Source organism: Corvus kubaryi, unplaced genomic scaffold (genome assembly GCF_017639235.1).
Source record: "Corvus kubaryi isolate FWS band 111438036 unplaced genomic scaffold, C.kubaryi_AGA036_p1.0 133, whole genome shotgun sequence".
NCBI lineage: Eukaryota > Metazoa > Chordata > Aves > Passeriformes > Corvidae > Corvus > Corvus kubaryi.
In genome coordinates, this window is record NW_024580667.1 from 21,060,509 (window position 1) to 21,076,275 (window position 15,767).

At 37.7% G+C, this 15,767-nt stretch overlaps 1 protein-coding gene across 1 annotated transcript in view; it reads right to left on the minus strand.

Annotated features, from left to right (window-relative positions):
• Positions 1–420: 420 nt before the first annotated feature.
• COL4A1 (collagen type IV alpha 1 chain) overlaps positions 421–15,767 on the minus strand; it is a 120,736-nt gene continuing 105,389 nt past the window's right edge. The window contains exons 44-52 of the mRNA XM_042038484.1: positions 13,757–13,829; positions 12,982–13,053; positions 11,507–11,635; positions 9,987–10,085; positions 9,628–9,840; positions 8,731–8,908; positions 5,791–5,905; positions 4,995–5,167; positions 421–3,350 (exon numbers count right to left, since the gene is read on the minus strand). Coding sequence (XP_041894418.1) covers positions 3,269–3,350; positions 4,995–5,167; positions 5,791–5,905; positions 8,731–8,908; positions 9,628–9,840; positions 9,987–10,085; positions 11,507–11,635; positions 12,982–13,053; positions 13,757–13,829 — 1,134 coding nt within the window. The 3' untranslated portion in view covers positions 421–3,268. The remainder of the gene's footprint in view (positions 3,351–4,994; positions 5,168–5,790; positions 5,906–8,730; positions 8,909–9,627; positions 9,841–9,986; positions 10,086–11,506; positions 11,636–12,981; positions 13,054–13,756; positions 13,830–15,767) is intronic.

Consider the following 15,767-nt stretch of genomic DNA (forward strand, 5'->3'; position numbering starts at 1 on the left):
TTTCTGGGAGCCTAGTAGGGGGATACTGTTCTCAGGAGTCGTGTTACATAGAAAAAAGTGTATTTCATCAAGGAAGTTGCCACTATAAAATGGATAAGAGATATAAACTGAATGTACATTTATCAGAAAAGACACACAGGCTAAGAGATCATTTGTTTCAAAATAGATATTGGATCATTTAATTATATTCTATTTTTATTTTGCAGTATGTATAGAATTTTTTTTTAACTGAAAACTGATCCATTCCTATTTCAAAAGGAAAATTGCTGGTGATTAGGACATGTCAAAATAGAGATGGAGACATGGGAAAATAGTCATATAGACAACAGAGTCATGTTAGCAGATTAGAGACCAAGGTATTTGTTAGAGTAAAGTTGTCCATCCCAATGTTACCACAAAGAGAGCAAGAGCACCACCTGCTGTTTTAGAAATGTATTTATTTGGATCATGACAGCAACTCTTCAAGTACTGCACTCAAAAATTTTCTCCTGAAAGCTTCTGCAAGACGAATAACTGATGTGTTTGCAGTTGCCTGTTCACACAATGAACTGTATTGTAGCCACAACAATGGCCATAAATGCCTGAATATGGGGTATTTAAGAGATTTTTGAAAGCAAGGCAGTGTTTCACGTGGGCTCTTCCTCACCCAGGGCATCAAAATCAAGTGTTCACACATTTTCATCTGAAATATGAATATCTGACTGATATTCAATAAGCATCAAAAAGTTTTCTGACTGATTTAAAAATAAATAGCATCTTTAGCATGAGAATGGTTTAGGTCATTATATGAGCTGGAGGTTATGGAATAAATAATTACGATTAGATAAGGAAGATACCAAACTACAGTTCAAGCACTTTTTGAAAATTTGCAAAGGACCTTGTTTCCAGATGTTCCCAATTGAGAAGACAAGGGTTCATACACACCCAGATGATTTAAACATACATGAAGGACTTTATAAACTCAACTGTCTGGCAATTCTAAGACAATTTGACCATAGCAAATTAAATCCCTAGCTGACCAGGACATAAGCTGTAGAGTGTGAGCAGCAGTTTGGATGCTCTGAGTTAGCGAAGACTGAATATTTGCGCAGTTTTTCCTAGATGCCACAAGGAATCACCTTATAGTCTCCTCTTCTTCTGGATATCAAGTGTCACTTTGGAAAACCCTGCATGAGGCTGCTTAGACATAGTAAGACTTTTATAGACTAGCAAGGAACTTTCATGAGGACTGGTCATTCATAAATAAAATTATCAGATGTCAAAACTTCCAGGAGAGTTAAGAATCACTGCTAAACAAAATGACCAGCTTCTATCCAGGAGCCTTCAGTCATTTGGTCAGAGAATGCCCTGAAGGATTTTAAGTGAAAGCCCAGTTCAGAACAGCAGCAGCAGCCACAGTGTCTTCACAAATTTGGGAAAACAGCATGAAACTTTAACAAATTATGTGCTTTTGCCAAGGAAAACTATAGCATGGCCCATTTCCTCTTCAACCAGAGCCAAAATTCACCTTGCCCACTTACAAGCAAAATTATATGAGATATTTTAATTTTTATCCTGTATAATTCAGTCCTGATTTGTGCATGAAATACTAAAGAAAAAGTGAAAAACGTGCATAACTTGATTGATTCCCATGAGCTGAGATGAAATTAGCAGATTTTTGTAATGTGTTCGTATCAAATATATTTCAGTGATAGATGTTTCGCATGTTTCATCTATCAGTTTCAGTTCTTACAAGATAACAACAGAGGTGTCAGCACAGTGTCCTGTTTCCCCCATTAGAAGATGCTTTGTACATCTGCAAGATGTGCAAAACAAAAATCATCTAGGATTGCATCAAGCTTGTGCATTTATTGGTGGCTTATTAAAAATTAATTCATTGCTGTAAATGATAGCGAATAACAAATTAGTAAAAACTGCTCCTTTCTTCTGGTTTTTTTTTTTTTTACACAAATAGTTTTATTACAAACTTGAATTTTTAAGAAATACACATGTAAGAAATTAACAAAGGCCTTGGCATTTGCAAAAATCTTCTGGTATTTGCATGGTAATAGTCCACAAAACATTTTTGGACACAGACATGCTCAAACAATGGTATCATTGCATAGAAATTCTTTAGAAATATTTCTGAGGCCACTTCGAAGAATTTTTTTGGCACAATATTAACAAAATTAAGGCCTTATACTTTTCAAAATCAAGTCATTCAGTGTGTGAGTAGTGTTTAAAACCCTGAAAAATATTAAATACAGAATAAAGACTATAAGCTCAAAGCAGGATTTGCTATTATAAACACAAATAGCTATTAACCTGGGTTCAGTCTCTGCAACTTCAGCATTGAAATGGCCTATGTAAAATGAACATTTCACATCATATTTTGGCATTTAACACCTAATTCATGACACTGAAAAGAAGAAAAATTTTGTAAGCTTCTTTTTGAAATTATAAACTCAGAGCTTGATTTGCCTAATGGTTGATATCTATATAAATTACTAAAATATTTATATATATATTTTTTCTTGACCATTACTGGATCATTCTTTATTCCACAGGAAAGTTTGTTCTACTGCACAAAGAAGCTGCATAGTACCAATACAGCAGAAACACTGACTTGCCTATTTGTGAAGCCAGTTTGGCAATCTCTTCCAGATGTAGACCCATTAAAACCAGACAGCACTAAGGACTACAAACAGAAGCAAAGGTTTGCAGGATGGCACACTATGTTGTGAAAAGATGGTTACATGTTGCTTAACCACAGTCTGTAATCCCAAACCTCTTTTTTACATTAGTATTTCTTTGTACAAGAACAATAAGTACATACCCAAGAGTCTGGGATTTTAAGACACCTAGATAATGGTAACAAACTTATCTGGGGAAGAAAAATGAATCTAAATATATAATACAAGAATGAGAAAGGGGGGTCAAACAGTATAAGGCAGAACTGCATACCTCCTAGCACCTTTGCATTTTTTTTCTGGATAAATGCTGACTTTTTATTCTATCAGTGCATTGCATTTATATAAAAAATACATATACTTTGATCAAAAGTGCCATTTGGCATGTCAACATTTGAAGCTTATCTTTGTTGTCTCTTTTCTTCTTTAGCAAGGACAGGGCCAGTAAAGCAGTGTGTGTTAGTTATGCAAGGTCCTAAAAGGCACTTTACTGTTTTCATACTGGACAACAATGAGGTACATATGATATATGTCTAGGCTTCATTGCTGTTAAACGAATAGCACCATATTGTGTGAAATTAGTTGAAATTCAAAAGTCATTATGTTTTTCTCATACAGACTTGACAACGGCTAACATTTGAGCGTAGATCCCCTGCTTTCAAAGTTGAGGGAGTCGGTTTCCTATTGAAAAGAAAGAAATTAAAAGACCCATTAACAATTGTTGAAACAAACAGACACTTTTCAGGTTTATAATGGACAACACCAACTTTGAATGCAAGTCTCTCTTCCAGCCTGTGCTGAATCAAGAAGGTGTTCCTAAATTCTCCAGTGTGTAATCACTTCCAAGTTTGGTCACAAACTATCATATGATTAGTTTAAACATCACATACTTACAGTTACTGATGAATTCAGTTCTTTCACAAGGCAGAACATTTCCTTAACCTAGAACACTATCTGTTAAAGCAGCAGTTTGAAAACAATCTAGAATTTGGGTAATAAAATCGGGCAAAGAAGCTGAAATTTGACTGTTCATGAGTTTCTGCTAACTCTTGTGACTTTAAAGACAAATGAAAAGCTGGCAAAGGAAATTATGTGATGTCATATAGAAACACAAACCAAAGCCTTTAGTCTCCAAACTATCATAAGGAATTACTCCTAGCAACTAGAAATAGATACTTTTCAGACAAAAGAGTGCTTGCATTTAGTGCTTTTCATTAAAAAAAATTATGAGTTTACAGGAAATTGAGTAGTATTTGTGATTTATGACAGCAGAGCAGGTCCCCTGATCTGGGATTATTTTATTAATCTGAGGCATAGTTTGTAGCCAGAAAAAAGTTTGAAGTTGAAAGGTCTCTGGGTAGGACTCAAAGAATGGAAACAACTGTAGTGCTCACTCTACATTTTCTTCTGACTGGCTTTCCTCTTTCCTAGGGATCCAGGGTTTACCCCAGTGGTAGGGTGGTTTTGGTAGTAGTTTTTCTGGTTGATGAGATTATCACAGCCCCAGTAATACTCAGTCCCAGTGCTCAGTTTTTCTACCTACTCTGTTGACAACTATCTGATAAACAGTGAAAACTGGCTAAACAACCTGCTTCATTCTGAGACTGACAAGGCAGCATTCACAGATCTAGAAGATGTGAAGAGATGAAGGGTAACAGGAGCAGCAGTCAGGACTGTGGTGGAAGAGGGTGCTTGCCTGCACTCCAGAGGAATGCCTGCTGACCAGTTAAGCTATGCAGACATGGAAAGTGATCTACATGCTAACACATTAATAACATTCATATAGAGCAAATTAGCCTGTGTTGAAAAATACTTATGTACAGGAGATGAGAACAAAGCCTACTACCACCAGCTGCATTTTACTCAAACATAGCTCCTCTAACATTAGGAAAAGGTAAATAATTGTTCAACTCACTTAGTTTAACACCTGTACTAATTGCAAGTGGTTCTATTATATGTTAACATCCATTACAGGAAATTGTACATTCTAATTTACTTTCAATCAGTATGTCAACCTATCCCATTTACCACTCGGTGAATGCAATCAAAAACATAGTGGAATTGTGAACATTGTTAGATTATTCTGAAAAGCAAAATACACAGTACAAATGACACATTGCAAACACTAATTGATGATACATTCATTAATTCCCCCAAAAGCTACTAATTTTTTTCTTCCTGTTATGAAAACAATTAACTACATAAACTAACTGTTCTGGTGGACAGCCAATACTTGAACATGTATTACATTCAAAAAATACTTCTTTTATTCAACGATAAGGCTCAACTGAGTCTCAAAGAATGATAAATAAATCATGCACTTACTTGAACATCTCATTCCTTTCTATAGTGGCAAGCCAGAAGCTGTAAGCATTTGCATAATAATTGCAGGTGCCCCGGCCATGGCATTCAATGAAGGGAGCGCTGCGGAACTCCTCTAGGCAGGAGCCAGGGGACGCCAGGGCCTGGCCAGAGCCCTCTGCACCAGCACTGGTGTGCTAGGAAAATGCAAAAGCATCAGTCAGACAGGGACTCTTTACCTCTTCTGCTACAACTACGAACTCTCTCACACAAATATTTCTTCACACTTCTCTCCTTGTCCTCTGTTTGTCCATCTGCAGTTTTGTTGCTCAGCTCCAGGAGGAACAAGAAGGTGGACCTGAAGGCTCCAGAGACGGCATTGGGTTCTCTCACTTAACAGCAGCACAACACATCAGCAAATTCAACTTCAGGGCAGCTGTATGCACAGAAGTCCTTCAGGACAGACAGCAGGACCCAAGCTATCTCTATGTAAGCAACATGCCAGGGCCAGCTCTTAGCCCAGAAGGCATAAGGTCTGGTACAGCTTTTATCTGAATAGCTCAACCCCATTCCGACCCCACATCACAGGGGCCTCTCTCCCACTGCCAAGTGCTAACAGCTCTGGATCCACGCTGTGTCTCAGACCATGCCCAGGCCTTGCCTGTGAAAATGATCAGATTATTTTTGAAGTCACTACAAAGAGTGGAGGTCTAATGCCCTCCTAAAACCTGAAGCAACAGAGTCAGATATTAACTTTCCATAGATCAAAACCCTGAAGCAAATGCTTTCCTCAGCTCAGAGTACATCTCAGTGCACTTACCATGACAAAGGAGTAACCAATCCAAAGTGAACTCCAGCCTTCAGGACAGGGTGGTATTTGAATTGTTTGACTGTGAACAGCTATTACCATAGCAGGAGCTTCACACACAGAGCATCTAGAAAGACCAAGACATGAATGAGCTCTGTGCACTTAAGGATTAATACTTCTTTATTCAGAAGTTACTTTCTTTATGGAATCTTACAAGAGAAAATGTTGTCACTTCAAAACCAAAGGAAAATCACCATGTTTCATTTAGAAAAACAGCCAATGGGTTTTTCTTTTTTGTTAATATCTAATTTCTTTTAATATCTAATTTCTTTTCTGAAATTAAACTTCTGATTTCTCCCTTACTTAGAGACAATTCAACTGTTAAGTCTTATTCCTATTAGCTTTCCTATTAGAAGAGAGTAAGAGACCTCTTACCTGAAGATTTACATGTATTTGTCTTTTTCTAGTCCCATTTGTACTGTAGTTTCTAAAAGTGCTCAGTGTCATGAACATGGGAGGCAAATAGCCAAACACTGCAACTCAGCAAGTATCACTTAAAAGTGGTCTACTGTGATCAGAAACAAGTAACAGCAATTCATCATCCTAAACTTAGCTCTGACTTCCAGAGAAAAAGCCATCTCTGGCAAATGCCTTACAAAGGCAATCACTGCTAATCTAATCTAATGCAGACTCTTTCCCATGCATTTTCCTTGAAAGTTTTTGCTATTTACATTTGTGCTCTGTATCTGCAGTAAGAGATTTCTAGCAAAGTAACTTGAACAATAAACTTCAAAGCAATTCTTCAGAAAGGCATGCAGCACCAGTTCTTTTACTTTAGATAAATTCATTGCATCTCAGAACAGCTAGGTTACTGAATAATCCAATGACCAATCATGCCTTCACAGGAGAATTGTAAAAAATCCATGAGCTGGGCTGGAATTTTAATATGGGGGCTGGTACTAAGGAATTTGGTAGATATAATCCATTTTTTCTTGTACAACTCCTCAACTGGCTGCTGCAGTTAGCAATGATGAAAATGATTCAAAACTAAACAGTCTGATTCCTGTTATCAGAGCAGGGAAAAGAATCAAGTGCAAATGGATTAAGTTGGATTCTGGAAAATGCAGAGAAGCAAAGGAATTCAGAATGAAAGCATTCTATTTCTGCCTTGTGAAGACTGCTTTCATACCTACTGCCTTCATCTTTAGTGCAGAACCAAGAGAGTTATTTTAAGAAACACATCAATGAAAGAGTAAGTTAAAAGAAGGAATGTAAAGCTGCATCTATTCTTGGAGCTCTGCTTTGCTTCAAGAGATTTCTGGTATTTCAGTAGAAGGCCTTACTTGAAAAGAAGTCCTATGACTCAAGGCAGCAAATGACACTTCTACACATTTTCAACTTTTGGACAGGGAAAACTGTTGGTTAAAAAGCATAAACTAATAAAATAAACTGAAAGAAGAGTCTTTCAGACTCTTTCCTAGTTTTCTAAAATTAGAATTTACAACTATCTCACTGGTTGCTATAACTAAAAGGAGAAAAACACATAAGCATACATGCACACACACACATATGTACATACATATACACACTTACGTGTTTTTATGTTGCAAAAGCTACTCCGTAGGCATGAGATAAGGCAAAGTGTTGGTTAGTACCTCCTTTGGCAAGAGTTTCAAACATGACTGTTAAAGGCTATTTTGGGTGCATGGTATGGGATGGCATAAAAAGAATATGCATTTCAGAAGTTGGTAATTTGAATTTTTCTGAAAGTCAAGCCCCTTCCATTCACATGCAATGAACAACCAAAAATGTAAGACCAACATAGTCTCTCTTGAGAATCTTGTCCTCAATCTGCCCATTCATTTTTAAGACATATCAACTTCTTTGGCACTAAACCAAAAAGTAAGAATACAGAGTACAACTGCAGGCACAAGATGGATTCCACTATGCAAAACAAATAGCAAATGTTTTGCAGTAGAGCCATACATCTTTTCGAAGACCCCAGATGCCCAGACTACAACCTACTGATGATTTGGATTGTCCTTTCTCTTGGATGTACCTGAGAAATCATTACCAGCAATCTCCACTCCCATTCACTAAATATGGCTGGAAGAGGCATCAGCAAGAGCTGATACAGATTAGGAGCAATGACACAAAGGACAGTAATGTCTGTATCTAATGATTATTACTTAAGCTGTAAGTCGAAGATTCCCTTGTTAGATTCATACCTAACGGTGGGGCAGTTTTCCACACTTTTCCTCACAACTCTGCCTTCAGCACTGTACATATTATACCAGAAGAGTTTTTCTAGTGGCCCTAAAATTTAAAATGAACCAAAAGTTCAACATGTATTGATGCAGAACAGTTATGTCTCTGATAGAAGCACCATTCTTTATGCTAGCTGGGAATCTGGAATTATTAAAAAGTAGATGATTGATTTTGCAATTGTTTCTTTTAATTTAGACAATAATGGTTGTATTCAAGCAGAATGTCTAAAACAATGGAAGAAGCCTGGCAGTCTACTCTATGATAAAAATGTTACCATTTTCAAACAAAAGGAAACTGAGCCCTAAAAAGCTTCTAGCTATGGCTAGTCAAAAAACAGAAGTGTTTTGGACAAGAATTGTGAAAAAATGCAAAACTTTTTCTCCTTCAAAGTACATCATAGCTTTTGTAAGACAACATTTCAAAGTAAATCTTTTCATTTCAATTATACTCAAAATAGACTACTCTAGTTGTTTGTGTTTCCCCCAAAATGGATTTATTTTTGATCAAAGTCTAAACTGAAAACATGAACACTTTGAAACATTTCATCAAAAGAATTCAAACTTTAAATTTAAAGGCAGGAAATAAAAATATACAGATTAAAAGCCTTGTCCAGAAAATTAAAGAACCCTACACTCTTTCCACAGGCTTTTTCACTTTATAAATACAGCAGAACTGAAACCATACCTGCTGATGAATGGTCTGATATTATCACCAGTGATAGGAGCCATATTCATTGGCATGGGTTCAGGAGTAGACAGCCAGTAGGAGTAGTCATTCCTTGATGCAAAATTACAGACATTGTTGATATTGCAGAATAAGAAAGGCATGGTACTAAATTTACGAAGACAGCTTCCTGCTGTGCCTGAAATGTTAAGTGAAAGGTTATTTCTTAACACAGTTTTGTTAAACCACTGCCAACTGCCTAACAGTTATTTCCAGGAGCAGCCAAAAAGGCAAAGAACACTTGCTCTGGAGGGCCCAGTACTCTCAGAGGAAGTGACTTCCCTTAGCTTCACCAGGAAGGAACAGGACAAGGCAAGGAGTAGCCCACTCTAGCCTGTAGAATTACGGAATACATTAGGTTGGAATAGACCTCTAGAGGTCATCTATCCTACTGCCAGTTAGACCTGGTTGCGTGAGTCCAGATTTAGTTGACTTTTGAGGATCTCCAAAGACAAGAAATTCAACCACTTCTCTGGGGTTCTGTTCCAATGGTTGACCATCCACATGATAAAAAAGCTTTCACTTATGTTTCACTGAAATGCATCTCATACTTGTGTCCACTGCTTCTTCTGTCACTGAGACTCTCCGAGAAGGGACTCCATTCTCTCTACCCTCCCTGTAGACAGCTGCAGACTGCAATAAAGGCCTCCCCATAAACATCTGCTAAGGCTGAGCAAACCCAGTTCCATCAGACTGTCCAAACCCCACGAGCCATCTCAGTAACTAGGTGTTGTATTCACTGCAACATCTTCCCTCATTCTGGGATGTCTAGGTCTGGGCCAGAGCAATTACACAGATTTGCTCAATACATTTGGTTTGAATGAATTCTAACTGAATTGTAATTTGGTCTCTACTTACCCAGATCTTGGCCATGTGCTCTTTCATTGCCTTGTACATAGAGCAAGGAGTAGCCGTGGTAAATCAGCCTTGTTCCAAATGGACACGACGGTTCTTCAATGGTTTGACTGTGTCTGGTAACAAGGAAGCCATGAGCAACAGATGGTGCCCCTGGTGGGCCCATAGCCCCGGGCAAGCCATCAGGACCAGGTGGACCAGGGAATCCTCTGGGCCCTGCAATACAGAGAGGCTCCTTTTATTTCTGCAGACAGCAGTACTCTCCCTACACAACTAAAGAAGTGAAATTAAATACATTCACACCTAATACCATGTTATTTTTCCATGAAGGAATTAAGTCTTTGAAGAACACATGGACTTACCTGGGGGACCATAAGGACCAATTTCCCCTTTCTGCCCAGGTTGACCATCAAACCCTGGACTACCAGGTGGTCCAGGTACACCTGAAGGTCCTGTCACTCCTGTTGAAAAACAAGCAATAATTATTACTGGATATTATTTCATGTTAGTTCTGGCTTTTTGGCTTTTAATACAGTACAGAACAGGTATGCCTCAGCATAAACCAAACTCATGCAGATTCAGTGCATACAGTTCCGTATCTAGAGCGCATATGAGGGTTATATGCAGGCAAAGTGACTATATAGTAGAGAAGAACAGAGAAGTAAGGAGAGAGCATGCACCTAAAACAACTAGTATTTGCCTGGACTATGAAAAGGAAAGGCAGCAATCCCTTCTCTCTCTGTTTATCATATAACTCAATCAAAAACAGACCATAAAAAAGTAGGGTCATGAACAGTGGGAAAATGGGTATCCTCTTAGCTTCTTCCCAAACAAGTTTTCCGACATATTTTATGTCTTCCTTTATCGATTTTTAGGGATACTATGAATCCTACATAAACTCAGCAAATCTGACTTCAGGAAAAGGAAGTTAATACCATCAGCATCATTGCAACATCTCTGTGACTCATCAGAAGCTTTAGATGCTCACAGCTTTCCTTTTCCTGATCACTCAAAAAGCAATATTGTGTTTATGTGCTGAATTGACTATTAGCGAAGAGCGATAGGTCCTGTACAAGCAAACCCATGCTGTGTTCAATCACTGAGACTATTTCATAGCTCTTTCTTAAAGGACAGCAGTTGCAGAGTTGTATTCCCACCTTCAAGAGAAAACCTTCATATCTACTGTATCAACTAGCAAGAGGATATTCATTATATTATACTGTAATTCCCCATCAACTTAACAAAAATCATTCAGGAAAAAAGATTTTCCTTAGAATCTTAACACTCCTGAGCTCCCACTCTCCATGTCCCATCATTCTGAAGGACATGTGTCCTTGTGCCAGCATTTCATTTGTCCTACCCTTTGCTCCATTCCCTTATATTTTCCAATGTGCTTCATTTTTGCAGTTCATCTACTCTTTATAAAAATTTCAATATCTGGACTAAAAGAAGAAATCTAGGACCATGGAACAAGCTTCCTCGGGAAGCACTTTTCACTCCAGGACCAAGTGTTTTTCCTCATGCTTGTCTTCTCCCAGAGACACACAAGAATTAAGTTTGGATTCAAGACTAATGACAGAAGATACCCTAACAAATACATTTTGGGGAAAGGATGAGCAGAGTGTTGCAAGTCATTCTGCTTACTGCTGATCTCAGATACTGATGTGATGACTGCAGAGTGAGAGCCTACAAAAAATCACCTGGAAGGCATCTGTTTTGGATGAGCTTCAAAAAGGACTCCCTTCCTCATCACTGACACAATTTAAGTGGCTTACAAAAACTGGATAATATCATACCAAAAATCTTGCAGTATCTAGCCTACCTTTGGTCTATTTTTACATTACTTAAAATGGTTTTTTACTGACAAATTAGAAACTCTCACCTTGCTGTCCTTTGGGACCTGGAAGTCCTGGGAATCCCTTGAGACCAACTGGTCCTACAGGGCCAGGTAAGCCAGGTTCTCCTTTAACAAGCTGAAAAGGACCTGGTGGGCCTGGTGGGCCTTGTAAACCTGTGGAAATCAACAGAGAAAATCAGCACATATTTAGTACTGCACAACAAAAAAAGGCAAAAAAACGTTACCTTGTATTGCCATTTATGCAGGCAGAGACTAGAGCCTCTCACAGATAGTCACAAGGTATCAATGTGTCCTAGACTTTACACGTGAATTAAACTGCAAAGCTTCCCAAACAGAAGCCTGTCTGTGTTGATATCTCCAGCCAGACAGACCTCTCATGGACTGAAATAGCTGTCCAGACCTTAGGCTGCATGGAGTTTCCTCAGCAAGTTTGCAAATGGCCCCAAGCTGAGTGGTGTAGCCAATATGCTGAAAGGAAGGGATGCCATCCAGAGGGACCTTGACATGTGTGACAAGTGGGCCAATGGGAACCTCATGAAGTTCAGCAAGGCCAAGTGCAAGGTCTTACACATGTTTCAGAGCAATCCACAACAGCAGTACAGACTGGGGGATGAATGGATTGAAAGCAGCCCTGCAGAGAAGGACTTGGGAAACACAAGTAGATGAAAAATGGGCAATGTCTGCTCGCAGCCCAGAAAGCCAATACTGGGCTACAGGAAAAGAAGCGTGGCCGGTAATTCTCCCCCTCTGATCTGTTCTCATTAAACCCCACCTGGACTATTACATGCAGCTCTGGGTCCCCTGTACAAGAAGGACATATACTGGTTAGAGCAGGTCCAGAGGAGGGCCATGAAAATGATCAGAGGGGTGGAACAGGTCTTCTATGAAGACAGGCTGAGAGAGTTGGGCTTGTTCAGCCTGGAGAAGAGAAGGCCCAGGGAAGACCTCACTGCAGCCTTTCAATATATAAAAAGGCTATATATATATATGTATATATATATATAAATATATAAGAAAGACTGAGAGAGATTTTTTACCAAGGTCTGGAGCGAAAGGACAAGGGGCAACAGTGTGAAAGAAAGAAGTGTTTACAGAAAGAGTGTAAATTTAGGTTGGACTTGAGGATAGTTTTTTATTGTGAGAGCATTGAGGCACTGGAACAGAGGTTGCCCAGAGAAGCTACAGAAGCTCTGTCCCTGGAAGCATTCAAAGCCAGCTTGGATGAGGCGCTGGTCTAGAGAAAGATGTCCCTGCCCATGGTAGGCAGGTTAAAACTAGATTATTTTTAAGGTCCCTTCAAACCCAAACCATTCTGTGATGCTAACTGACCATTCAGATGCTGCTACATGATACCTGGTTTCATATTCTGCATTTTTACACAGAACAAAAGGGTGATGTAGTTATCCATTGATTAGTCACAAATAACTACAAATTAATCACAAATAACCATTTTACCAAAAACGTCTGGGGAAAAAAAAAGGCAAAGCTTCACATTATACCTTTAGATCCAGGAAGACCTTGGTCACCTCGCTCACCCTTAAGGCCTGGGAAGCCAGGAGTTCCTTTTGGACCTGAAGTCAAAGGAAATATTTGATGAAAACTCTGTAATTTCTTGATTTGGAAGGATATGTGTGGAATAATCATGTATGACCCCATGATCCTGACTTACGTGACTTAATTTGCACAAGTACTTTTTAACTGTTTGCAGGAACATGATACAAACAGCAGCACTAAGTCACCAAAGAAATGATGACTGAAAATAAATTTCTCTTATTTTTTCTCTTACTTCTCTTCAAAGTTCTCTTACTTTAATAATATAATTCTCTAGATTAAAAGCATTATGTTTTTTCTATTAATAACTGTATTTTTTATACACATGGTGTTTTCATGTACATGATAGTGATGGTAGCAGGAATATAATCAACAGGGGAGACACACAGAGCCCATTTCCTCACATATAGTTATAACATTTGCCTCTTCAATTCTCAAGAAAATCTTCAAGATTCTTGACTGGTACTATCTAACAATCAATTTTACATCCATCTATTAAAGGAAGTGCACATTTAATATTTGCAAAGCAAGAACAGGCAAAAGGCAAAAAACCTTGAGAAAAATCTCAATGCTCTTGTATGCTTTTTGATGAAGCTTTCAGTGTCCTGTTCAGTTATTTGTAACATAGAGTCAACATTCTTTGAGCATCTCTTTTGAGAGAGAAAGGATATGAAAGAGACATTTTTGCATACTTTTCAGGAGTATGGTAAGTTTTCTCCTCACCTGGAATACCTGGAACTCCTGGAGGTCCAAGATCACCCTTTGGACCAATATCTCCTGGCAAACCAGGAGTACCCTGCATAAAAGAAAATGTGAAGTATAGTTATCCTATATATTATGATATAACTATATATACGTATAAATATATGTATATATAATATATTTATATTATATTTTTATATAATAATATAAATAATAATATAATATTATAATATAATACAATAATATAAATATATTATTATAATATAATATAATAATATAAATATTAAATATAAATATATATAATATAGTTATGATATAACTATATATACATATAAATATACGTATATTTATACATATAAATATACGTATATTATGATATAACTCTCAAATAGGCTGTGTATTATTGAAAACCTATGAAAAAAAATATAATATGAGATAGCCATTAAGTTTAAGAAATGGTCATTCTCTCCCTTGATTAGATGAGAAGCTTCTCCTACAGGAACAAGAGTGACATTTTGTTCTTTCTTAACTATTTTTTGCCTCACAAAGATACCAGATCAAAATAAGGTCGTAGTAGCAGTGCAGCCAGTAAAAAGGTTCTCAACCATTGACCATATTATTATGAAAAACATCAGCAAGCACAAGTCTCAGCACATACTAATTTCCGTGCAGTCCCAGCAGGAGGTTGCTAGTTAGATAATTCACTGGGGTAATTCTAGACCACAGCAGACTTGAAAACTTCTACATCACACATGGGATGAAATTAAATATGCTCAACAATTTATAATCCTCTGAAGATTTTTACTTTTCAACAGGGCTAAAACACTCAAGGACTTAAAACACTTCAAACACAATGGGAACTCCTCCTTCTGCCTTCACCATTCTAAACTGTTCCCCTCAAATTAATGGTAACAAGTTCACTGTAGCCTCACTTCAAGGAAAACCAAGCCCCTATTTCAAAACACTCTGTAAATAGTCATTCAAATGGCCACCAATTTCCTTTTCTTCTTTTGTCTGCTGCAGATCGTCTACAGAAAGCCTGTAAGTATAGTTTAGAGTTTCTCCCTGGTTGAATTGGTATGACAGTGACAGTTCACTATGTAATAAAATGTGGAACACAGGTGGAGGAAAGAAACAAAATCCCTTTGCTAAGTAACCTACCAACCAGCTGGAGATGTAAATGGAATATCCAGTGAAAAATAATACCAGTAGGAGTCATCATATTTGAAAAGCAATAGAATAAGCACACAAGGAGTGATTTTTCATTCAGTGCAAATTAGATGTTTATATTAAGGTGAGAAGAACAGCTCACTACAAATGTCTAATTCTTTCCACTGATTTTAAAGGGAGAAGAGATGACTAGCTCAAAAATGGATGTCCACAGTGAAATTTCCAAAGACTCCAAAGTCAAACAAAAGAAATGCTACTCTCAAGAGTGCTAAGGGAGGCATGAATGAAGTAAGATTCTCTGGTTTCCTTCAGTCACATAATCACAGTATGAAGGATTGTTTAAAGAAATGGCTGCCTCTTTGTATCGTAATATGTGAACTTCTGAAGTCCACAACAGGAGGGCCAACTTTAATTCAGAAGGCAGTTACGAGTCAATCACATTCAAAGATGGACATTTTAAATATATTTTTTTAGGTTATAATTATAAAATGGATTTATAAGAGGAGTTTATTGGAAGCTTTCCATCAAAATACTTTTTCCACAACAGTATGCATTTCTTAAACATTTTTTTCTCATCAGATATAGCTTGGTAAACAACACCTTTTTTGGATCTGTTCCAAACAGAACAAAACTATTTCAGGAAAATGTTTCTTCTCGCATTTCAACACTAAAATGAACAGGAAAAAAAACATGGGATTTGTATTTCGCAGTCTGGTCTCTGTATTCACTATTCTGGCCTGTGTCACTCATGTTGCAACAAAATCTCCCTTCTGATATAGGTGTCCATGTACCTGGAGACCTGTATGAGCAATTGAGCCATAATCGGGGCAGGAGCCTGTCACACTGGGAGGACGAAGACATT